Consider the following 20,997-nt stretch of genomic DNA (forward strand, 5'->3'; position numbering starts at 1 on the left):
TAACGGTCCAGTCCCCCCGGGTCAGTAACGGTCCGGTCACCGGGTCAGTCCCCCGGGTCAGTACCGGTCCGGTCCCCCGGGTCAATACCGGTCCGGTCCCCCGGGTCAGTAACGGTCCGGTCCCCCGGGTCAGTAACGGTCCGGTCCCCCCGGGTCAGTACCGGTCCGGTCCCCCCGGGTCAGTACCGGTCCGGTCCCCCCGGGTCAGTACCGGTCCGGTCCCCCCGGGTCAGTACCGGTCCAGTCCCCGGGTCAGTACCGGTCCAGTCCCCCGGGTCAGTACCGGTCCAGTCCCCCGGGTCAGTACCGGTCCAGTCCCCCGGGTCAGTACCGGTCCAGTCCCCCGGGTCAGTACCGGTCCAGTCCCCCGGGTCAGTACCGGTCCAGTCCCTCCGGGTCAGTACCGGTCCAGTCCCCCAGGTCAGTACCGGTCCAGTCCCCCAGGTCAGTACCGGTCCAGTCAGTACCGGTCCAGTCAGTACCGGTCCAGTCCCTCCGGGTCAGTACCGGTCCAGTCCCCCGGGGGACTGAACTGAAGCCAAGGCATTAACTTGGGGAGCTAACAAGTCTTCAGTACACAGTTCTGGAATTGTCCCAATCAGGGGAGGGCTGGTGTCGTCAGTGGGCAGAGCTAAGGTATGGCAGCTCCACCCATAATGCACTGGGCTAAGGACACAAAGGTCGTGATCACTTCTGACCCTGCCCACATCAGGGGTTAAAGTTCATATAGTAGATATATTAAAAACAGTCATGATCCTCAAGGATGATGAACCAATCAGTGTGTGTGTGTGTGTGTGTGTGTCAAGAGTTCATATGGTCCGTTTGACACAGGGTGGTCCACTGAGGTGGGAACATACAGCTGCTCTCCTCGACAGCAACCTCTCAAACCAATCAGCATCCTCTAACATGTCCACACCTAGAGACACAGAGAGAGAGACAGAGACATTGTTACAACACTGTGTGTTAGGTAAACAGTAGCTAGCTAGCATGTCTTAAGCTAAAGTATGGTGTAAGTCAACGTTGGCCAAAAAGCGTAATGAAATTGTTGCCAGCAGGGCTGGTTTGGCTGCTTTTCATGTTATCCAGAGGTAAACAAATCATTGGCCAGAGCGTCAGGTGTGCGCTCCGAGAGAGAAATGAGATGGGCGGGGCTAAAAGCTGAAGAGGGTGTGAACGATGCTGAATGGGCGGGGCTAAAGGCTTAAAGAGGGTGTGAACGATGCTGAATGGGCAGGGCTAAAAGCTGAAGAGGCTGTGGGCGGGGCTAAAAGCTGAAGAGGCTGTGGGCGGGGCTAAAAGCTGAAGAGGCTGTGGGCGGGGCTAAAAGCTGAAGAGGGTGTGAACGATGCTGGATGGGCGGGGCTAAAAGCTAAATAGAGTGTGAATGATGCTGAATGGGCGGGGCTAAAAGCTGAAGAGGGTGTGAACGATGCTGAATGGGCGGGGCTAAAAGCTGAATAGAGTGTGAACGATGCTGAATGGGCGGGGCTAAAGGCTTAAAGAGGGTGTGAACGATGCTGGATGGGCGGGGCTAAAAGCTAAATAGAGTGTGAACGATGCTGAATGGGCGGGGCTAAAAGCTGAAGAGGGTGTGAACGATGCTGAATGGGCGGGGCTAAAAGCTGAAGAGGGTGTAAACGATGCTGAATGGGCGGGGCTAAAAGCTGAATAGAGTGTGAACGATGCTGAATGGGCGGGGCTAAAAGCTGATCTTTCTTCTCTCGCTCAGACGTAGGACAAACTTCCTTTACATTTATTTTGAGACTAGCCGTTGTTCCATGTAGTGAACTCTTATTTTAAATGCTTTCGTACGGGCTAATAGCAGTAATGCTAAATTCAATGTTTTATCACAGCATTTAACTGTTTTGATACCTTAAAAATTCTAAATCAAAAATAGCTAAACGAACCACGGAATGACCTTCTTAAAACCATTCCATATGTTATCTTTAGTAGAGGGTTAACTGATAAGACTGTAGAGGGTCGGTTAACTGATAGACTGTAGAGGGTTAACTGATAGACTGTAGAGGGTTAACTGATAGACTGTAGAGGGTTAACTGATAAGACTGTAGAGGGTTAACTGATAAGACTGTAGAGGGTTAACTGATAAGACTGTAGAGGGTTGTTAACTGATAAGACTGTAGAGGGTTAACTGATAAGACTGTAGAGGGTTAACTGATAGACTGTAGAGGGTCGGTTAACTGATAAGACTGTAGAGGGTCGGTTAACTGATAGACTGTAGAGGGTTAACTGATAGACTGTAGAGGGTTAACTGATAGACTGTAGAGGGTCGGTTAACTGATAAGACTGTAGAGGGTCGGTTAACTGATAGACTGTAGAGGGTTAACTGATAGACTGTAGAGGGTTAACTGATAGACTGTAGAGGGTTAACTGATAGACTGTAGAGGGTTAACTGATAAGACTGTAGAGGGTTAACTGATAAGACTGTAGAGGGTTGTTAACTGATAAGACTGTAGAGGGTTAACTGATAAGACTGTAGAGGGTTAACTGATAGACTGTAGAGGGTCGGTTAACTGATAAGACTGTAGAGGGTCGGTTAACTGATAGACTGTAGAGGGTTAACTGATAGACTGTAGAGGGTTAACTGATAGACTGTAGAGGGTCGGTTAACTGATAAGACTGTAGAGGGTCGGTTAACTGATAGACTGTAGAGGGTTAACTGATAGACTGTAGAGGGTTAACTGATAGACTGTAGAGGGTCGGTTAACTGATAGACTGTAGAGGGTCGGTTAACTGATAGACTGTAGAGGGTCGGTTAACTGATAGACTGTAGAGGGTCGGTTAACTGATAGACTGTAGAGGGTCGGTTAACTGATAGACTGTAGACTGATAAGACTGTAGAGGGTTTAACTGATAGACTGTAGAGGGTTAACTGATAGACTGTAGAGGGTCGGTTAACTGATAGACTGTAGAGGGTTAACTGATAGACTGTAGAGGGTCGGTTAACTGATAGACTGTAGAGGGTCGGTTACTAACTAATTGTTAGGTTAGATTACTTGTTGGTTATCACTGCATTGTCGGAACTAGAAGCACAAGCATTTCGCTACACTCGCATTAACATCTGCTAACCATGTGTATGTGACAAATAAAAAATTGATTTGATTTGAACTGATAGACTGTAGAGGGTTAACTGATAGACTGTAGAGGGTTAACTGATAGACTGTAGAGGGTTAACTGATAGACTGTAGAGGGTCGGTTAACTGATAGACTGTAGAGGGTTGGTTAACTGATAGACTGTAGAGGGTTGGTTAACTGATAGACTGTAGAGGGTTGGTTAACTGATAGACTGTAGGGGGTTAACTGATAGACTGTAGAGGGTCGGTTAACTGATAGACTGTAGAGGGTCGGTTAACTGATAGACTGTAGAGGGTTAACTGATAGACTGTAGAGGGTTAACTGATAGACTGTAGAGGGTTAACTGATAGACTGTAGAGGGTTAACTGATAGACTGTAGAGGGTTAACTGATAGACTGTAGAGGGTTATAACTGATAGACTGTAGAGGGTTAATAACTGATAGACTGTAGAGGGTTAATAACTGATAGACTGTAGAGGGTTATAACTGATAGACTGTAGAGGGTTAACTGATAGACTGTAGAGGGTTAACTGATATACTGTAGAGGGTTATAACTGATAGACTGTAGAGGGTTAACTGATAGACTGTAGAGGGTTAACTGATAGACTGTAGAGGGTTAACTGGACTGTTTAAACTGATAGACTGTAGAGGGTCGGTTAACTGATAGACTAGAGGGTCGGGTTAACTGATAGACTGTAGGGGTTAACTGATAGACTGTAGAGAGTTAACTGATAGACTGTAGAGGGTTAACTGATAGACTGTAGAGGGTTAACTGATAGACTGTAGGGGGTTATAACTGATAGACTGTAGGGGGTTATAACTGATAGACTGTAGAGGGTCGGTTAACTGATAGACTGTAGAGGGTCGGTTAACTGATAGACTGTAGAGGGTTAACTGATAGACTGTAGAGGGTTAACTGATAGACTGTAGAGGGTTATAACTGATAGACTGTAGAGGGTTAACTGATAGACTGTAGAGGGTTATAACTGATAGACTGTAGAGGGTTAATAACTGATAGACTGTAGAGGGTTAACTGATAGACTGTAGAGGGTTAACTGATAGACTGTAGAGGGTTATAACTGATAGACTGTAGAGGGTTAATAACTGATAGACTGTAGAGGGTTAACTGATAGACTGTAGAGGGTTATAACTGATAGACTGTAGAGGGTTAACTGATAGACTGTAGAGGGTTAACTGATAGACTGTAGAGGGTTAACTGATAGACTGTAGAGGGTTGGTTAACTGATAGACTGTAGAGGGTTGGTTAACTGATAGACTGTAGGGGGTTAACTGATAGACTGTTAACTGATAGACTGTAGAGGGTTGGTTAACTGATAGACTGTAGAGGGTTAACTGATAGACTGTAGAGGGTTAACTGATAGACTGTAGAGGGTCGGTTAACTGATAGACTGTAGAGGGTCGGTTAACTGATAGACTGTAGAGGGTCGGTTAACTGATAGACTGTAGAGGGTCGGTTAACTGATAGACTGTAGAGGGTCGGTTAACTGATAGACTGTAGAGGGTCGGTTACTAACTAATTGTTAGGTTAGATTACTTGTTGGTTATCACTGCATTGTCGGAACTAGAAGCACAAGCATTTCGCTACACTCGCATTAACATCTGCTAACCATGTGTATATGACAAATAAAAAATTGATTTGATTTGAACTGATAGACTGTAGAGGGTTAACTGATAGACTGTAGAGGGTTAACTGATAGACTGTAGAGGGTTGGTTAACTGATAGACTGTAGAGGGTTGGTTAACTGATAGACTGTAGGGGGTTAACTGATAGACTGTAGAGGGTTAACTGATAGACTGTAGAGGGTTATAACTGATAGACTGTAGAGGGTTAACTGATAGACTGTAGAGGGTTAACTGATAGACTGTAGAGGGTTATAACTGATAGACTGTAGAGGGTTAACTGATAGACTGTAGAGGGTTAACTGATAGACTGTAGGGGGTTATAACTGATAGACTGTAGAGGGTCGGTTAACTGATAGACTAGAGGGTTAACTGATAGACTGTAGAGTTAACTGATAGACTGTAGAGGGTTAACTGATAGACTGTAGAGGGTTAACTGATAGACTGTAGAGGGTTAACTGATAGACTGTAGGGGGTTATAACTGATAGACTGTAGAGGGTTAACTGATAGACTGTAGAGGGTTAACTGATAGACTGTAGAGGGTTATAACTGATAGACTGTAGAGGGTTAATAACTGATAGACTGTAGAGGGTTATAACTGATAGACTGTAGAGGGTTATAACTGATAGACTGTAGAGGGTTAACTGATAGACTGTAGAGGGTTAACTGATAGACTGTAGAGGGTTATAACTGATAGACTGTAGAGGGTTAACTGATAGACTGTAGAGGGTTAACTGATAGACTGTAGAGGGTTATAACTGATAGACTGTAGAGGGTTAACTGATAGACTGTAGAGGGTTAACTGATAGACTGTAGAGGGTTGGTTAACTGATAGACTGTTGGGGGTTGGTTAACTGATAGACTGTAGGGGGTTAACTGATAGACTGTAGGGGGTTAACTGATAGACTGTAGAGGGTCGGTTAACTGATAGACTGTAGAGGGTCAGTTAACTGATAGACTGTAGAGGGTCGGTTAACTGATAGACTGTAGAGGGTCGGTTAACTGATAGACTGTAGAGGGTCGGTTAACTGATAGACTGTAGAGGGTCGGTTAACTGATAGACTGTAGAGGGTCGGTTAACTGATAGACTGTAGAGGGTTAACTGATAGACTGTAGAGGGTCGGTTAACTGATAGACTGTAGAGGGTCGGTTACTAACTAATTGTTAGGTTAGATTACTTGTTGGTTATCACTGCATTGTCGGAACTAGAAGCACAAGCATTTCGCTACACTCGCATTAACATCTGCTAACCATGTGTATGTGACAAATAAAAAATTGATTTGATTTGAACTGATAGACTGTAGAGGGTTAACTGATAGACTGTAGAGGGTTAACTGATAGACTGTAGAGGGTTAACTGATAGACTGTAGAGGGTCGGTTAACTGATAGACTGTAGAGGGTTGGTTAACTGATAGACTGTAGAGGGTTGGTTAACTGATAGACTGTAGAGGGTTGGTTAACTGATAGACTGTAGGGGGTTAACTGATAGACTGTAGAGGGTCGGTTAACTGATAGACTGTAGAGGGTCGGTTAACTGATAGACTGTAGAGGGTTAACTGATAGACTGTAGAGGGTTAACTGATAGACTGTAGAGGGTTAACTGATAGACTGTAGAGGGTTAACTGATAGACTGTAGAGGGTTAACTGATAGACTGTAGAGGGTTATAACTGATAGACTGTAGAGGGTTAATAACTGATAGACTGTAGAGGGTTAATAACTGATAGACTGTAGAGGGTTATAACTGATAGACTGTAGAGGGTTAACTGATAGACTGTAGAGGGTTAACTGATATACTGTAGAGGGTTATAACTGATAGACTGTAGAGGGTTAACTGATAGACTGTAGAGGGTTAACTGATAGACTGTAGAGGGTTAACTGATAGACTGTAGGGGGTTATAACTGATAGACTGTAGAGGGTCGGTTAACTGATAGACTAGAGGGTCGGTTAACTGATAGACTGTAGAGGGTCGGTTAACTGATAGACTGTAGAGAGTTAACTGATAGACTGTAGAGGGTTAACTGATAGACTGTAGAGGGTTAACTGATAGACTGTAGAGGGTTATAACTGATAGACTGTAGGGGGTTATAACTGATAGACTGTAGGGGGTTATAACTGATAGACTGTAGAGGGTCGGTTAACTGATAGACTGTAGAGGGTCGGTTAACTGATAGACTGTAGAGGGTTAACTGATAGACTGTAGAGGGTTAACTGATAGACTGTAGAGGGTTATAACTGATAGACTGTAGAGGGTTAACTGATAGACTGTAGAGGGTTATAACTGATAGACTGTAGAGGGTTAATAACTGATAGACTGTAGAGGGTTAACTGATAGACTGTAGAGGGTTAACTGATAGACTGTAGAGGGTTATAACTGATAGACTGTAGAGGGTTAATAACTGATAGACTGTAGAGGGTTAACTGATAGACTGTAGAGGGTTATAACTGATAGACTGTAGAGGGTTAACTGATAGACTGTAGAGGGTTAACTGATAGACTGTAGAGGGTTAACTGATAGACTGTAGAGGGTTGGTTAACTGATAGACTGTTGGGGGTTGGTTAACTGATAGACTGTAGGGGGTTAACTGATAGACTGTAGGGGGTTAACTGATAGACTGTAGAGGGTCGGTTAACTGATAGACTGTAGAGGGTCGGTTAACTGATAGACTGTAGAGGGTCGGTTAACTGATAGACTGTAGAGGGTCGGTTAACTGATAGACTGTAGAGGGTCGGTTAACTGATAGACTGTAGAGGGTCGGTTAACTGATAGACTGTAGAGGGTCGGTTAACTGATAGACTGTAGAGGGTCGGTTACTAACTAATTGTTAGGTTAGATTACTTGTTGGTTATCACTGCATTGTCGGAACTAGAAGCACAAGCATTTCGCTACACTCGCATTAACATCTGCTAACCATGTGTATGTGACAAATAAAAAATTGATTTGATTTGAACTGATAGACTGTAGAGGGTTAACTGATAGACTGTAGAGGGTTAACTGATAGACTGTAGAGGGTTAACTGATAGACTGTAGAGGGTCGGTTAACTGATAGACTGTAGAGGGTTGGTTAACTGATAGACTGTAGAGGGTTGGTTAACTGATAGACTGTAGAGGGTTGGTTAACTGATAGACTGTAGGGGTTAACTGATAGACTGTAGAGGGTTAACTGATAGACTGTAGAGGGTTATTAACTGATAGACTGTAGAGGGTTAACTGATAGACTGTAGAGGGTTAACTGATAGACTGTAGAGGGTTAACTGATAGACTGTAGAGGGTTAACTGATAGACTGTAGAGGGTTAACTGATAGACTGTAGAGGGTTATAACTGATAGACTGTAGAGGGTTAATAACTGATAGACTGTAGAGGGTTATAACTGATAGACTGTAGAGGGTTAACTGATAGACTGTAGAGGGTTAACTGATATACTGTAGAGGGTTATAACTGATAGACTGTAGAGGGTTAACTGATAGACTGTAGAGGGTTAACTGATAGACTGTAGAGGGTTAACTGATAGACTGTAGGGGGTTATAACTGATAGACTGTAGAGGGTCGGTTAACTGATAGACTAGAGGGTCGGTTAACTGATAGACTGTAGAGGGTCGGTTAACTGATAGACTGTAGAGGATAGACTGTAGAGGGTTAACTGATAGACTGTAGAGGGTTAACTGATAGACTGTAGAGGGTTATAACTGATAGACTGTAGGGGGTTATAACTGATAGACTGTAGGGGGTTATAACTGATAGACTGTAGAGGGTCGGTTAACTGATAGACTGTAGAGGGTCGGTAATAACTGATAGACTGTAGAGGGTTAACTGATAGACTGTAGAGGGTTAACTGATAGACTGTAGAGGGTTATAACTGATAGACTGTAGAGGGTTAACTGATAGACTGTAGAGGGTTATAACTGATAGACTGTAGAGGGTTAATAACTGATAGACTGTAGAGGGTTAACTGATAGACTGTAGAGGGTTAACTGATAGACTGTAGAGGGTTATAACTGATAGACTGTAGAGGGTTAATAACTGATAGACTGTAGAGGGTTAACTGATAGACTGTAGAGGGTTATAACTGATAGACTGTAGAGGGTTAACTGATAGACTGTAGAGGGTTAACTGATAGACTGTAGAGGGTTAACTGATAGACTGTAGAGGGTTGGTTAACTGATAGACTGTTGGGGGTTGGTTAACTGATAGACTGTAGGGGGTTAACTGATAGACTGTAGGGGGTTAACTGATAGACTGTAGAGGGTCGGTTAACTGATAGACTGTAGAGGGTTAACTGATAGACTGTAGAGGGTCGGTTAACTGATAGACTGTAGAGGGTCGGTTAACTGATAGACTGTAGAGGGTCGGTTAACTGATAGACTGTAGAGGGTCGGTTAACTGATAGACTGTAGAGGGTCGGTTAACTGATAGACTGTAGAGGGTCGGTTAACTGATAGACTGTAGAGGGTCGGTTACTAACTAATTGTTAGGTTAGATTACTTGTTGGTTATCACTGCATTGTCGGAACTAGAAGCACAAGCATTTCGCTACACTCGCATTAACATCTGCTAACCATGTGTATATGACAAATAAAAAATTGATTTGATTTGAACTGATAGACTGTAGAGGGTTAACTGATAGACTGTAGAGGGTTAACTGATAGACTGTAGAGGGTTGGTTAACTGATAGACTGTAGAGGGTTGGTTAACTGATAGACTGTAGGGGGTTAACTGATAGACTGTAGAGGGTTAACTGATAGACTGTAGAGGGTTATAACTGATAGACTGTAGAGGGTTAACTGATAGACTGTAGAGGGTTAACTGATAGACTGTAGAGGGTTATAACTGATAGACTGTAGAGGGTTAACTGATAGACTGTAGAGGGTTAACTGATAGACTGTAGGGGGTTATAACTGATAGACTGTAGAGGGTCGGTTAACTGATAGACTAGAGGGTCGGTTAACTGATAGACTGTAGAGAGTTAACTGATAGACTGTAGAGGGTTAACTGATAGACTGTAGAGGGTTAACTGATAGACTGTAGAGGGTTAACTGATAGACTGTAGGGGGTTATAACTGATAGACTGTAGAGGGTTAACTGATAGACTGTAGAGGGTTAACTGATAGACTGTAGAGGGTTATAACTGATAGACTGTAGAGGGTTAATAACTGATAGACTGTAGAGGGTTATAACTGATAGACTGTAGAGGGTTATAACTGATAGACTGTAGAGGGTTAACTGATAGACTGTAGAGGGTTAACTGATAGACTGTAGAGGGTTATAACTGATAGACTGTAGAGGGTTAACTGATAGACTGTAGAGGGTTAACTGATAGACTGTAGAGGGTTATAACTGATAGACTGTAGAGGGTTAACTGATAGACTGTAGAGGGTTAACTGATAGACTGTAGAGGGTTGGTTAACTGATAGACTGTTGACTTAACTGATAGACTGTAGGGGGTTAACTGATAGACTGTAGGGGTTAACTGATAGACTGTAGAGGGTTATAACTGATAGACTGTAGAGGGTCAGTTAACTGATAGACTGTAGAGGGTTATTAACTGATAGACTGTAGAGGGTCGGTTAACTGATAGACTGTAGAGGGTTATAGACTGTAGAGGGTTTAACTGATAGACTGTAGAGGGTCTAGACTGTAGAGGGTTAACTGATAGACTGTAGAGGGTCGGTTAACTGATAGACTGTAGAGGGTCGGTTACTAACTAATTGTTAGGTTAGATTACTTGTTGGTTATCACTGCATTGTCGGAACTAGAAGCACAAGCATTTCGCTACACTCGCATTAACATCTGCTAACCATGTGTATGTGACAAATAAAAAATTGATTTGATTTGAACTGATAGACTGTAGAGGGTTAACTGATAGACTGTAGAGGGTTGGTTAACTGATAGACTGTAGGGGGTTAACTGATAGACTGTAGAGGGTTAACTGATAGACTGTAGAGGGTTATAACTGATAGACTGTAGAGGGTTAACTGATAGACTGTAGAGGGTTAACTGATAGACTGTAGGGGGTTAACTGATAGACTGTAGAGGGTTAACTGATAGACTGTAGAGGGTTATAACTGATAGACTGTAGAGGGTTAACTGATAGACTGTAGAGGGTTATAACTGATAGACTGTAGTTAACTGATAGACTGTAGAGGGTTATAACTGATAGACTGTAGGGGGTTAACTGATAGACTGTAGAGGGTTAACTGATAGACTGTAGAGGGTTAACTGATAGACTGTAGAGGGTTAACTGATAGACTGTAGAGGGTTATAACTGATAGACTGTAGTTAACTGATAGACTGTAGAGGGTTATAACTGATAGACTGTAGAGGGTTAACTGATAGACTGTAGAGGGTTAACTGATAGACTGTAGAGGGTTAACTGATAGACTGTAGAGGGTTAACTGATAGACTGTAGAGGGTTATAACTGATAGACTGTAGAGGGTTAACTGATAGACTGTAGAGGGTTAACTGATAGACTGTAGAGGGTTAACTGATAGACTGTAGAGGGTTAACTGATCGACTGTAGAGGGTTAACTGATAGACTGTAGAGGGTTATAACTGATAGACTGTAGAGGGTTAATAACTGATAGACTGTAGAGGGTTAACTGATAGACTGTAGAGGGTTAACTGATAGACTGTAGAGGGTTAACTGATAGACTGTAGAGGGTTATAACTGATAGACTGTAGAGGGTTAACTGATAGACTGTAGAGGGTTAACTGATAGACTGTAGAGGGTTAACTGATAGACTGTAGAGGGTTATAACTGATAGACTGTAGAGGGTTAACTGATAGACTGTAGTTAACTGATAGACTGTAGAGGGTTATAACTGATAGACTGTAGAGGGTTAACTGATAGACTGTAGAGGGTTAACTGATAGACTGTAGAGGGTTAACTGATAGACTGTAGAGGGTTAACTGATAGACTGTAGAGGGTTATAACTGATAGACTGTAGAGGGTTATAACTGATAGACTGTAGAGGGTTAACTGATAGACTGTAGAGGGTTAACTGATAGACTGTAGAGGGTTAACTGATAGACTGTAGAGGGTTAACTGATAGACTGTAGAGGGTTAACTGATAGACTGTAGAGGGTTAACTGATAGACTGTAGAGGGTTATAACTGATAGACTGTAGAGGGTTAATAACTGATAGACTGTAGAGGGTTAACTGATAGACTGTAGAGGGTTAACTGATAGACTGTAGAGGGTTAACTGATAGACTGTAGAGGGTTATAACTGATAGACTGTAGAGGGTTAACTGATAGACTGTAGAGGGTTATAACTGATAGACTGTAGAGGGTTAACTGATAGACTGTAGTTAACTGATAGACTGTAGAGGGTTATAACTGATAGACTGTAGAGGGTTAACTGATAGACTGTAGAGGGTTAACTGATAGACTGTAGAGGGTTAACTGATAGACTGTAGAGGGTTAACTGATAGACTGTAGAGGGTTATAACTGATAGACTGTAGAGGGTTAACTGATAGTTTTAATTCGCTGCAATTCATGGATTATCCGCTAAGGGGCGCACTCTTTCCATCAGAGTAGAAGACAAGCCGCATCACTGAGACAGACTGAAAACAGCAGACGGTATCAATGCGCCATCTGCTGCTTGTTACGACGTTGTTAATACCTTGGTCTCTACCTCTCCGCTACACCCTCATTAGCCAAAATGTCGTTATCCAAACGGAGAAAAGTAGATAAGGAGTGTAGAATTTTCAAAGAAAAATGGACCACGTCCTATTTATTTACAGAGATGCACGGAAAACCTTCGTGCTTGGTGTGTTTGCAACAAGTTTCGGTATTGAAGGAATATAATATTCGACGCCACTACGAGACTCATCACAGCGAAAAATATGACGGCTTGCAAGGACAACTGAGAAGAGATAAGATTAACGAATTGCTGGCGGGTCTGAGGAAACAGCAGTCAACTTTCATCCAGAGCCGAGAAGTCAGTGAAGCAGCGGTAAAAGCCAGCTACCTAATTGCTAGCGAAATAGCATTAGCATCGAAGCCGTATTCCGACGGTGACTTTGTTAAACGATGCATGATGAAGGCGGCTGAACTTGTATGTCCCAAGAAGCGACAAGCTTTTGCCAATATTAGCCTGACGAGGAATACTATAGCAGAGAGGATTTCGGAACTATCGGCAGATTTAGACAGTCAATTGAAACAGAGAGTCAAGTCATTTATTGCATTTTCCGTGGCAATTGACGAGAGCACTGACATCACAGACGTGGCCCAACTGGCCATATTTATTCGAGGAGTTGATGAGACATTGACTGTTACTGAAGAGTTTCTTGAGTTGGTGCCAATGATGGACACCACAACAGCCGAGGACATTTTCGGCTCTGTCGTTGCTGCATTGGACAGAGTTGGAGTGGACTGGTCCCGCGCTGTCAGCCTGGCTACAGACGGCGCGCCATCCATGGTCGGAAAGAAAGCAGGTGTCGCGACAAAGTTCAAAGACAAAGTACAAGCCCTTAATGGAGGAGATCGTTTCTGGACATTTCACTGTATTTTGCACCAGGAGGCATTGTGTTGCAAGTCGCTGAAAATGGACCACGTCATGGAGGTGGTTGTTCGCACTGTAAATTTCATCCGGTCCAGAGGTCTGAACCATCGTCAGTTTGACAAACTTCTCAGCGACAGCAACATTACCCACAGCCTGCCATACCACACTGAAGTGAGATGGTTAAGCCGAGGCGCTGTGCTGAGGCATTTCTTTGATCTACGAGAGGAAATCGGACAGTTCATGGAGAAAAAGGAAAACCGGTGTTGGAATTACAATCTCAGGAATGGCTACGGGACCTTGCATTCTTGGTTGATATTACTGAACACTTGAACAATCTGAACAAAATGTTGCAAGGCCGCAAAAAAGTTGTCACACAGTTTTCTGACAACATACATGCATTTAAGTTGAAGCTGACTTTGTGGGAGATGCAACTGGCAAATGGCAACCCTGCTCATTTCCCCTGTCTGAGAGATGTGTGTGTGACCAGACCTGATGCGGACATGAAACGGTACAAAGACAAAATTGCAGGACTACTGCGGGAGTTTGAGAAACGTTTTCAGGTATTTGGTGAACTTGAGACAGAATTTTCAGTTTTTCGCTCACCTTTCACAGTTAAAGCTTCTGATCTGCCGGTCGAAATTCAGCTAGAGATAATTGATTTGCAGTGTGATGCAGATTTGAAGGGCAAATTTGCCTCTGTAGGTCTGGACAGATTTTATCAGTATCTACTACCAGGGTACCCCAAATTAACAGCCCTGGCTGCTAAAATTTTGTGCATGTTTGGGACAACCTACCTTTGTGAACAAATTTTCTCAGTGATGAATATCAATAAAACAAAAATGCGTTCAAGGCTCACAAACAAGCACTTAAATGACATTCTGAAAGTGACAGCTAGTCAGGACATGACACCTGGTGTTGATGCACTTGTACAGGCCAAAAGATGCCAAGTTTCAGGAACAAATACAAGTCCAGACTAGACTAACACCTTTAAAATGCTGCCTTAGATACTGTTTGCATTGAAAGAATACAGCTCTGTGAAGATGAATCCTTACTGTGGTGATTTAAAAAATGTGCACTTTAATGTTAGTCAGCAGCTTCAAAACAGAAGTTGTGTGATGGAATTCTACTGTTCATACAACTCCATACATTTTCAATTTCGTGGAGCAGTGTAGCAGAGTATGGTATAATTTTAATGGTCCGGCCCACTTGACATCTCCCTAGGCCGTATGTGGCCCACGATGCGAAATGAGTTTGACACCCCTGCTGTAGAGGGTACCTTGACGGTGCTGTCCACAGCTCCAGAGAACAGGCGCCCCCTGCTGACGGCCAGGGCGGTTACACTCCCCTGGTGTCTGAGGAGGGTCTGGGTACAGATCATGTTGTCCATGCTCCACACCTGTTGATAAACGCAGGCTGGGTTACTTTTAAAAAAAACACACACAGTTGATTTATTACAGGTAACTGCCAGAATAAAGGAAACACCAACATTAAGGCGTTGGGCCACCAGGTAACTACCAGAATAAAGGAAACACCAACATAGTGTCTTAATAAGGCGTTGTGTCACCAGGTAACTACCAGAATAAAGGAAACACCAACATAGTGTCTTAACAAGGCTTTGGGCCACCAGGTAACTGCCAGAATAAAGGAAACACCAACATAGTGTCTTAATAAGGTGTTGGGCCACCAGGTAACTACCAGAATAAAGGAAACACCAACATAGTGTCTTAACAAGGTGTTGGGCCACCAGGTAACTACCAGAATAAAGGAAACACCAACATAGTGTCTTAACAAGGCTTTGGGCCACCAGGTAACTGTCAGAATAAAGGAAACAATTACATAGTGTTTTAATAAGGCGTTGGGCCACCAGGTAACTGGCAGAATAAAGGAAACACCAACATAGTGTCTTAAGGCGTTGGGCCACCAGGTAACTGTCAGAATAAAGGAAACACCAACATAGTGTCTTAAGGCGTTGGGCCACCAGGTAACTGTAAGAATAAAGGAAACACTTACATAGTGTCTTAACAAGGTGTTGGGCCAACAGGTAACTGTCAGAATAAAGGAAACACCAACATAGTGTCTTAATAAGGCGTTGGGCCACCAGGTAACTGCCAGAATAAAGGAAACACCAACATAGTGTCTTAAGGTGTTGGGCCACCAGGTAACTGCCAGAATAAAGGAAACACCAACATAGTGTCTTAATAAGGCGTTGGGCCACCAGGTAACTGCCAGAATAAAGGAAACACCAACATAGTGTTTTAATAAGGCGTTGGGCCACCAGGTAACTGCCAGAATAAAGGAAACACCAACAGTTTCTTAACAAGGTGTTGGGCCACCAGGTAACTGCCAGAATAAAGGAAACATCAACATAGTGTCTTAAGGCGGGCCACCAGGTAACTGCCAGAATAAAGGAAACACCAACATAGTGTCTTAATAAAGGTTTGGGCCACCAGGTAACTGCCAGAATAAAGGAAACACCAACATAGTGTTTTAATAAGGCGTTGGGCCACCAGGTAACTGCCAGAATAAAGGAAACACCAACATAGTGTTTTAATATGGGTTGGGCCACCAGGTAACTGCCAGAATAAAGGAAACACCAACATAGTGTTTTAATAGGGCGTTGGGCCACCAGGTAACTACCAGAATAAAGGAAACACCAACATAGTGTCTTAAGGCGTTGGGCCACCAGGTAACTACCAGAATAAAGGAAACACCAACATAGTGTCTTAATAGGGCGTTGGGCCACCAGGTAACTGCCAGAATAAAGGAAACACCAACATAGTGTCTTAATAAGGTGTTGGGCCACCAGGTAACTACCAGAATAAAGGAAACACCAACATAGTGTCTTAAGGCGTTGGGCCACCAGGTAACTACCAGAATAAAGGAAACACCAACATAGTGTCTTAATAAGGTGTTGGGCCACCAGGTAACTGCCAGAATAAAGGAAACACCAACATAGTGTCTTAACAAGGCGTTGGCCCACCAGGTAACTGGCAGAATAAAGGAAACACCAACATAGTGTCTTAATAAGGCGTTGGGCCACCAGGTAACTGGCAGAATAAAGGAAACACCAACATAGTGTCTTAACAAGGTGTTGGGCCACCAGGTAACTGCCAGAATAAAGGAAACACCAACATAGTGTCTTAACAAGGCGTTGGCCCACCAGGTAACTGCCAGAATAAAGGAAACACCAACGTGTTTTAATAGGGTGTTGGGCCACCAGGTAACTGCCAGAATAAAGGAAACACCAACATTGTGTTTTGATAGGGTGTTGGGCCACCCACCAACCAGAACAGCTTCAATACACCTTGACATAGATTCTACAAGTGTCTGGAAGTCTATTGGAGGGATGTGACACCATTCTTCCACAAGGGAATTCCATCATTTTGTGTTTTGTTGATGGAGGTGGAAAACACTGTCTCAGGCATCGCTCCTGAATTGGGTTGAGACCTGATGACACAGAGCCCTCTTTCAGACCCCACTGTCTCAGGCATCGCTCCTGAATTGGGTTGAGACCTGATGACACAGAGCCCTCTTTCAGACCCCACTGTCTCAGGCATGGTAGCTAAAATAATGGTCAACTGGGCATTTTTAATACGTGACCCTAAGCATGCTGGGATGTTAAATCACTTTAACTCAGGAACACCTGTGTGTGAAAAGCACCTGCTTTCAATAATATACGTTGTATCTCTCATTTAGTCAGGGTGTTGACAAAATTACTTCTTAATACACACACACACAGACAGGTCATACAGACAGGTCAGATACATGGTCAGACACATGGTCAGACAGGTCAGATAGATGGTGGTCAGACAGGTCAGACACATGGTCAGACAGGTCAGACACATGGTCAGACAGGTCAGACACATGGTCAGACAGGTCAGATACATGGTCAGACACATGGTCAGACAGGTCAGATAGATGGTGGTCAGACAGGTCAGACACATGGTCAGACAGGTCAGACACATGGTCAGACAGGTCAGATAGATGGTGGTCAGACAGGTCAGATAGATGGAGGACAGGTCAGATACATGGTCAGACAGGTCAGATAGATGGTCAGACAGACAGGTCAGATAGATGGTGGTCAGACAGGTCAGACACATGGTCAGACAGGTCAGATAGATGGTGGTCAGACAGGTCAGATAGATGGAGGACAGGTCAGATACATGGTCAGACAGGTCAGATAGATGGAGGACAGACAGGTCAGATAGATGGTCAGACAGGTCAGATAGATGGTCAGACAGGTCAGATACATGGTCAGACAGGTCAGATACATGGTCAGACAGGTCAGATAGATGGAGGACAGACAGGTCAGACACATGGTCAGACAGGTCAGATAGATGGTGGTCAGACAGGTCAGACACATGGTCAGACAGGTCAGATAGATGGTGGTCAGACAGGTCAGACACATGGTCAGACAGGTCAGACAGATGGTGGTCAGACAGGTCAGATAGATGGAGGACAGGTCAGATACATGGTCAGACAGACAGGTCAGATAGATGGTCAGACAGACAGGTCAGATAGATGGTCAGACAGACAGGTCAGATAGATGGTCAGACAGACAGGTCAGATAGATGGTCAGACAGACAGGTCAGATAGATGGAGGACAGACAGGTCAGATAGATGGAGGACAGACAGGTCAGACAGATGGTAGACAGACAGGTCAGATAGATGGAGGACAGACAGGTCAGATAGACGGTCAGACAGATGGTAGACAGGTCAGATAGATGGTAGACAGACAGGTCAGATAGATGGTAGACAGACAGGTCAGATAGATGGAGGACAGACAGGTCAGATAGATGGAGGACAGACAGGTCAGATAGATGGAGGACAGGCAGGTCAGATAGATGGAGGACAGACAGGTCAGATAGATGGAGGACAGACAGGTCAGATAGATGGAGGACAGACAGGTCAGATAGATGGTGGTCAGACAGGTCAGATAGATGGTGGTCAGACAGGTCAGACAGATGGAGGACAGACAGGTCAGACAGATGGAGGACAGACAGGTCAGATAGATGGTGGTCAGATAGATGGTCAGACAGACAGGTCAGATAGATGGTCAGATAGATGGTCAGACAGACAGGTCAGATAGATGGTCAGACAGACAGGTCAGATAGATGGTAGACAGACAGGTCAGATAGATGGAGGACAGACAGGTCAGATAGATGGTCAGACAGACAGGTGGTCAGACAGGTCAGATAGATGGTAGACAGACAGGTCAGATAGATGGTAGACAGACAGGTCAGATAGATGGAGGACAGACAGGTCAGACAGATGGTAGACAGACAAGTCAGATAGATGGTAGACAGACAGGTCAGATAGATGGTAGTCAGACAGGTCAGATAGATGGTAGACAGACAGGTCAGATAGATGGTCAGACAGCTCAGATAGATGGTCAGACCGCTCAGATAGATGGTGGACAGACAGGTCAGATAGATGGTGGACAGACAGGTCAGATAGATGGTGGACAGACAGGTCAGATAGATGGTAGACAGACAGGTCAGATAGATGGTAGTCAGACAGGTCAGATAGCTGGTGGACAGACAGGTCAGACAGATGGTCAGGCAGGTCAGATAGATGGTCAGACAGATGGTCAGATAGATGGTCAGATAGATGGTCAGGCAGACAGGTCAGACAGATGGTAGACAGACAGGTCAGATAGATGGTAGACAGACAGGTCAGATAGATGGAGGACAGACAGGTCAGACAGATGGTCAGGCAGGTCAGATAGATGGAGGACAGACAGGTCAGACAGATGGTCAGGCAGGTCAGATAGATGGTGGACAGACAGGTCAGACAGATGGTCAGGCAGGTCAGATAGATGGTCAGACAGATGGTCAGATAGATGGTCAGATAGATGGTCAGGCAGACAGGTCAGACAGATGGTGGTCAGACAGGTCAGATAGATGGTGGTCAGACAGGTGGTGGTCAGACAGGACAGATAGATGGTCGGACAGACAGGTCAGATAGATGGAGGACAGACAGGTCAGATAGATGGAGGACAGACAGGTCAGACAGATGGAGGACAGACAGGTCAGATAGATGGTGGTCAGACAGGTCAGATAGATGGTCAGACAGACAGGTCAGATAGATGGTCAGGCAGACAGGTCAGACAGATGGTGGTCAGACAGGTGGTGGTGGACAGGTCAGATAGATGGTGGACAGACAGGTCAGACAGACGGAAGACAGACGCTCAGAGAGACAGACGCTCAGAGAGACAGACGCTCAGAGAGACAGACGCTAAGAGAGACAGACGCTAAGAGAGACAGACGGTCAGAGACAGACGGTCAGAGACAGACGGTCAGAGAGACAGACGGTCAGAGAGACAGACGCTAAGAGAGACAGACGCTAAGAAAGACAGACGCTAAGAGAGACAGACGCTAAAAGAGACAGACGGTCAAAGACAGACGGTCAGAGAGACAGACGGTCAGAGACAGACGGTCAGAGACAGACGGTCAGAGAGACAGACGCTAAGAGAGACAGACGCTAAGAGAGACAGACGGTCAGAGACAGACGGTCAGAGACAGACGGTCAGAGAGACAGACGGTCAGAGACAGACGGTCACAGAGAGGCAGACGGTCAGAGACAGACGGTCAGAGACAGACGGTCAGAGACAGACGGTCAGAGACAGACGGTCAGAGACAGACGGTCAGAGACAGACGCTAAGAGAGACAGACGCTAAGAGAGACAGACGGTCAGAGAGACAGACGGTCAGAGAGACAGACGGTAAGAGACAGACGGTAAGAGACAGACGGTAAGAGACAGACGGTCAGAGACAGACGGTCAGAGACAGACGGTCAGAGAGACAGACGCTAAGAGAGACAGACGCTAAGAGAGACAGACGCTAAGAGAGAAAGACGGTCAGAGAGAAAGACGGTCAGAGACAGACGGTCAGAGACAGACGGTCAGAGAGACAGACGGTAAGAGACAGACGGTAAGAGACAGACGTAAGAGACAGACGGTAAGAGACAGACGGTAAGAGACAGACGGTCAGAGACAGACGGTCAGAGAGACAGACGGTAAGAGACAGACGGTAAGAGACAGACGGTAAGAGACAGACGGTAAGAGAGACAGACGGTAAGAGACAGACGGTAAGAGACAGACGGTAAGAGAGGCAGACGGTCAGAGACAGACGGTCAGAGAGACAGACGGTCAGAGAGGCAGACGGTAAGAGAGAGACGGTCAGAGAGACGGTAAGAGACAGACGGTAAGAGACAGACGGTCAGAGACAGACGGTCAGAGACAGACGGTAAGAGAGACAGACGGTCAGAGACAGACGGTCAGAGACAGACGGTCAGAGACAGACGGTCAGAGAGACAGACGGTCAGAGAGACAGACGGTCAGAGAGACAGACGCTAAGAGAGACAGACGCTAAGAGAGACAGACGCTAAGAGAGACAGACGGTCAGAGAGACGGTCAGAGACAGACGGTCAGAGACAGACGGTGAGAGACGCTAAGAGAGACAGACGGTAAGAGAGACAGACGGTCAGAGAGACAGACGCTAAGAGAGACAGACGCTAAGAGAGACAGACGGTCAGAGAGACGGTCAGAGACAGACGGTCAGAGACAGACGGTGAGAGACAGACGAGAGACAGACGAGAGACAGACGCTAAGAGAGACAAACGGTAAGAGAGACAAACGGTCAGAGAGACAAACGGTCAGAGACAAACGGTCAGAGACAGACGGTCAGAGACAGACGGTAAGAGACAGACGGTAAGAGACAGACGGTAAGAGACAGACGGTAAGAGACAGACGGTAAGA

At 44.8% G+C, this 20,997-nt stretch overlaps 1 protein-coding gene across 1 annotated transcript in view; it reads right to left on the reverse strand.

Annotated features, from left to right (window-relative positions):
- Positions 1-3: 3 nt before the first annotated feature.
- The window catches only part of LOC135568985 (E3 ubiquitin-protein ligase TRAF7), a gene marked incomplete at its 5' end in the record, with an annotated part of 50,580 nt that continues 29,586 nt past the window's right edge, over positions 4-20,997 (reverse strand). Inside the window, 2 exons of the mRNA XM_065015771.1 lie at positions 4-916; positions 14,516-14,635. Of these exons, the coding sequence (XP_064871843.1) occupies positions 902-916; positions 14,516-14,635 (135 nt within the window). The remainder of the gene's footprint in view (positions 917-14,515; positions 14,636-20,997) is intronic.

Source organism: Oncorhynchus nerka, unplaced genomic scaffold, assembly GCF_034236695.1.
Source record: "Oncorhynchus nerka isolate Pitt River unplaced genomic scaffold, Oner_Uvic_2.0 unplaced_scaffold_1285, whole genome shotgun sequence".
Classification (NCBI taxonomy): domain Eukaryota; kingdom Metazoa; phylum Chordata; class Actinopteri; order Salmoniformes; family Salmonidae; genus Oncorhynchus; species Oncorhynchus nerka.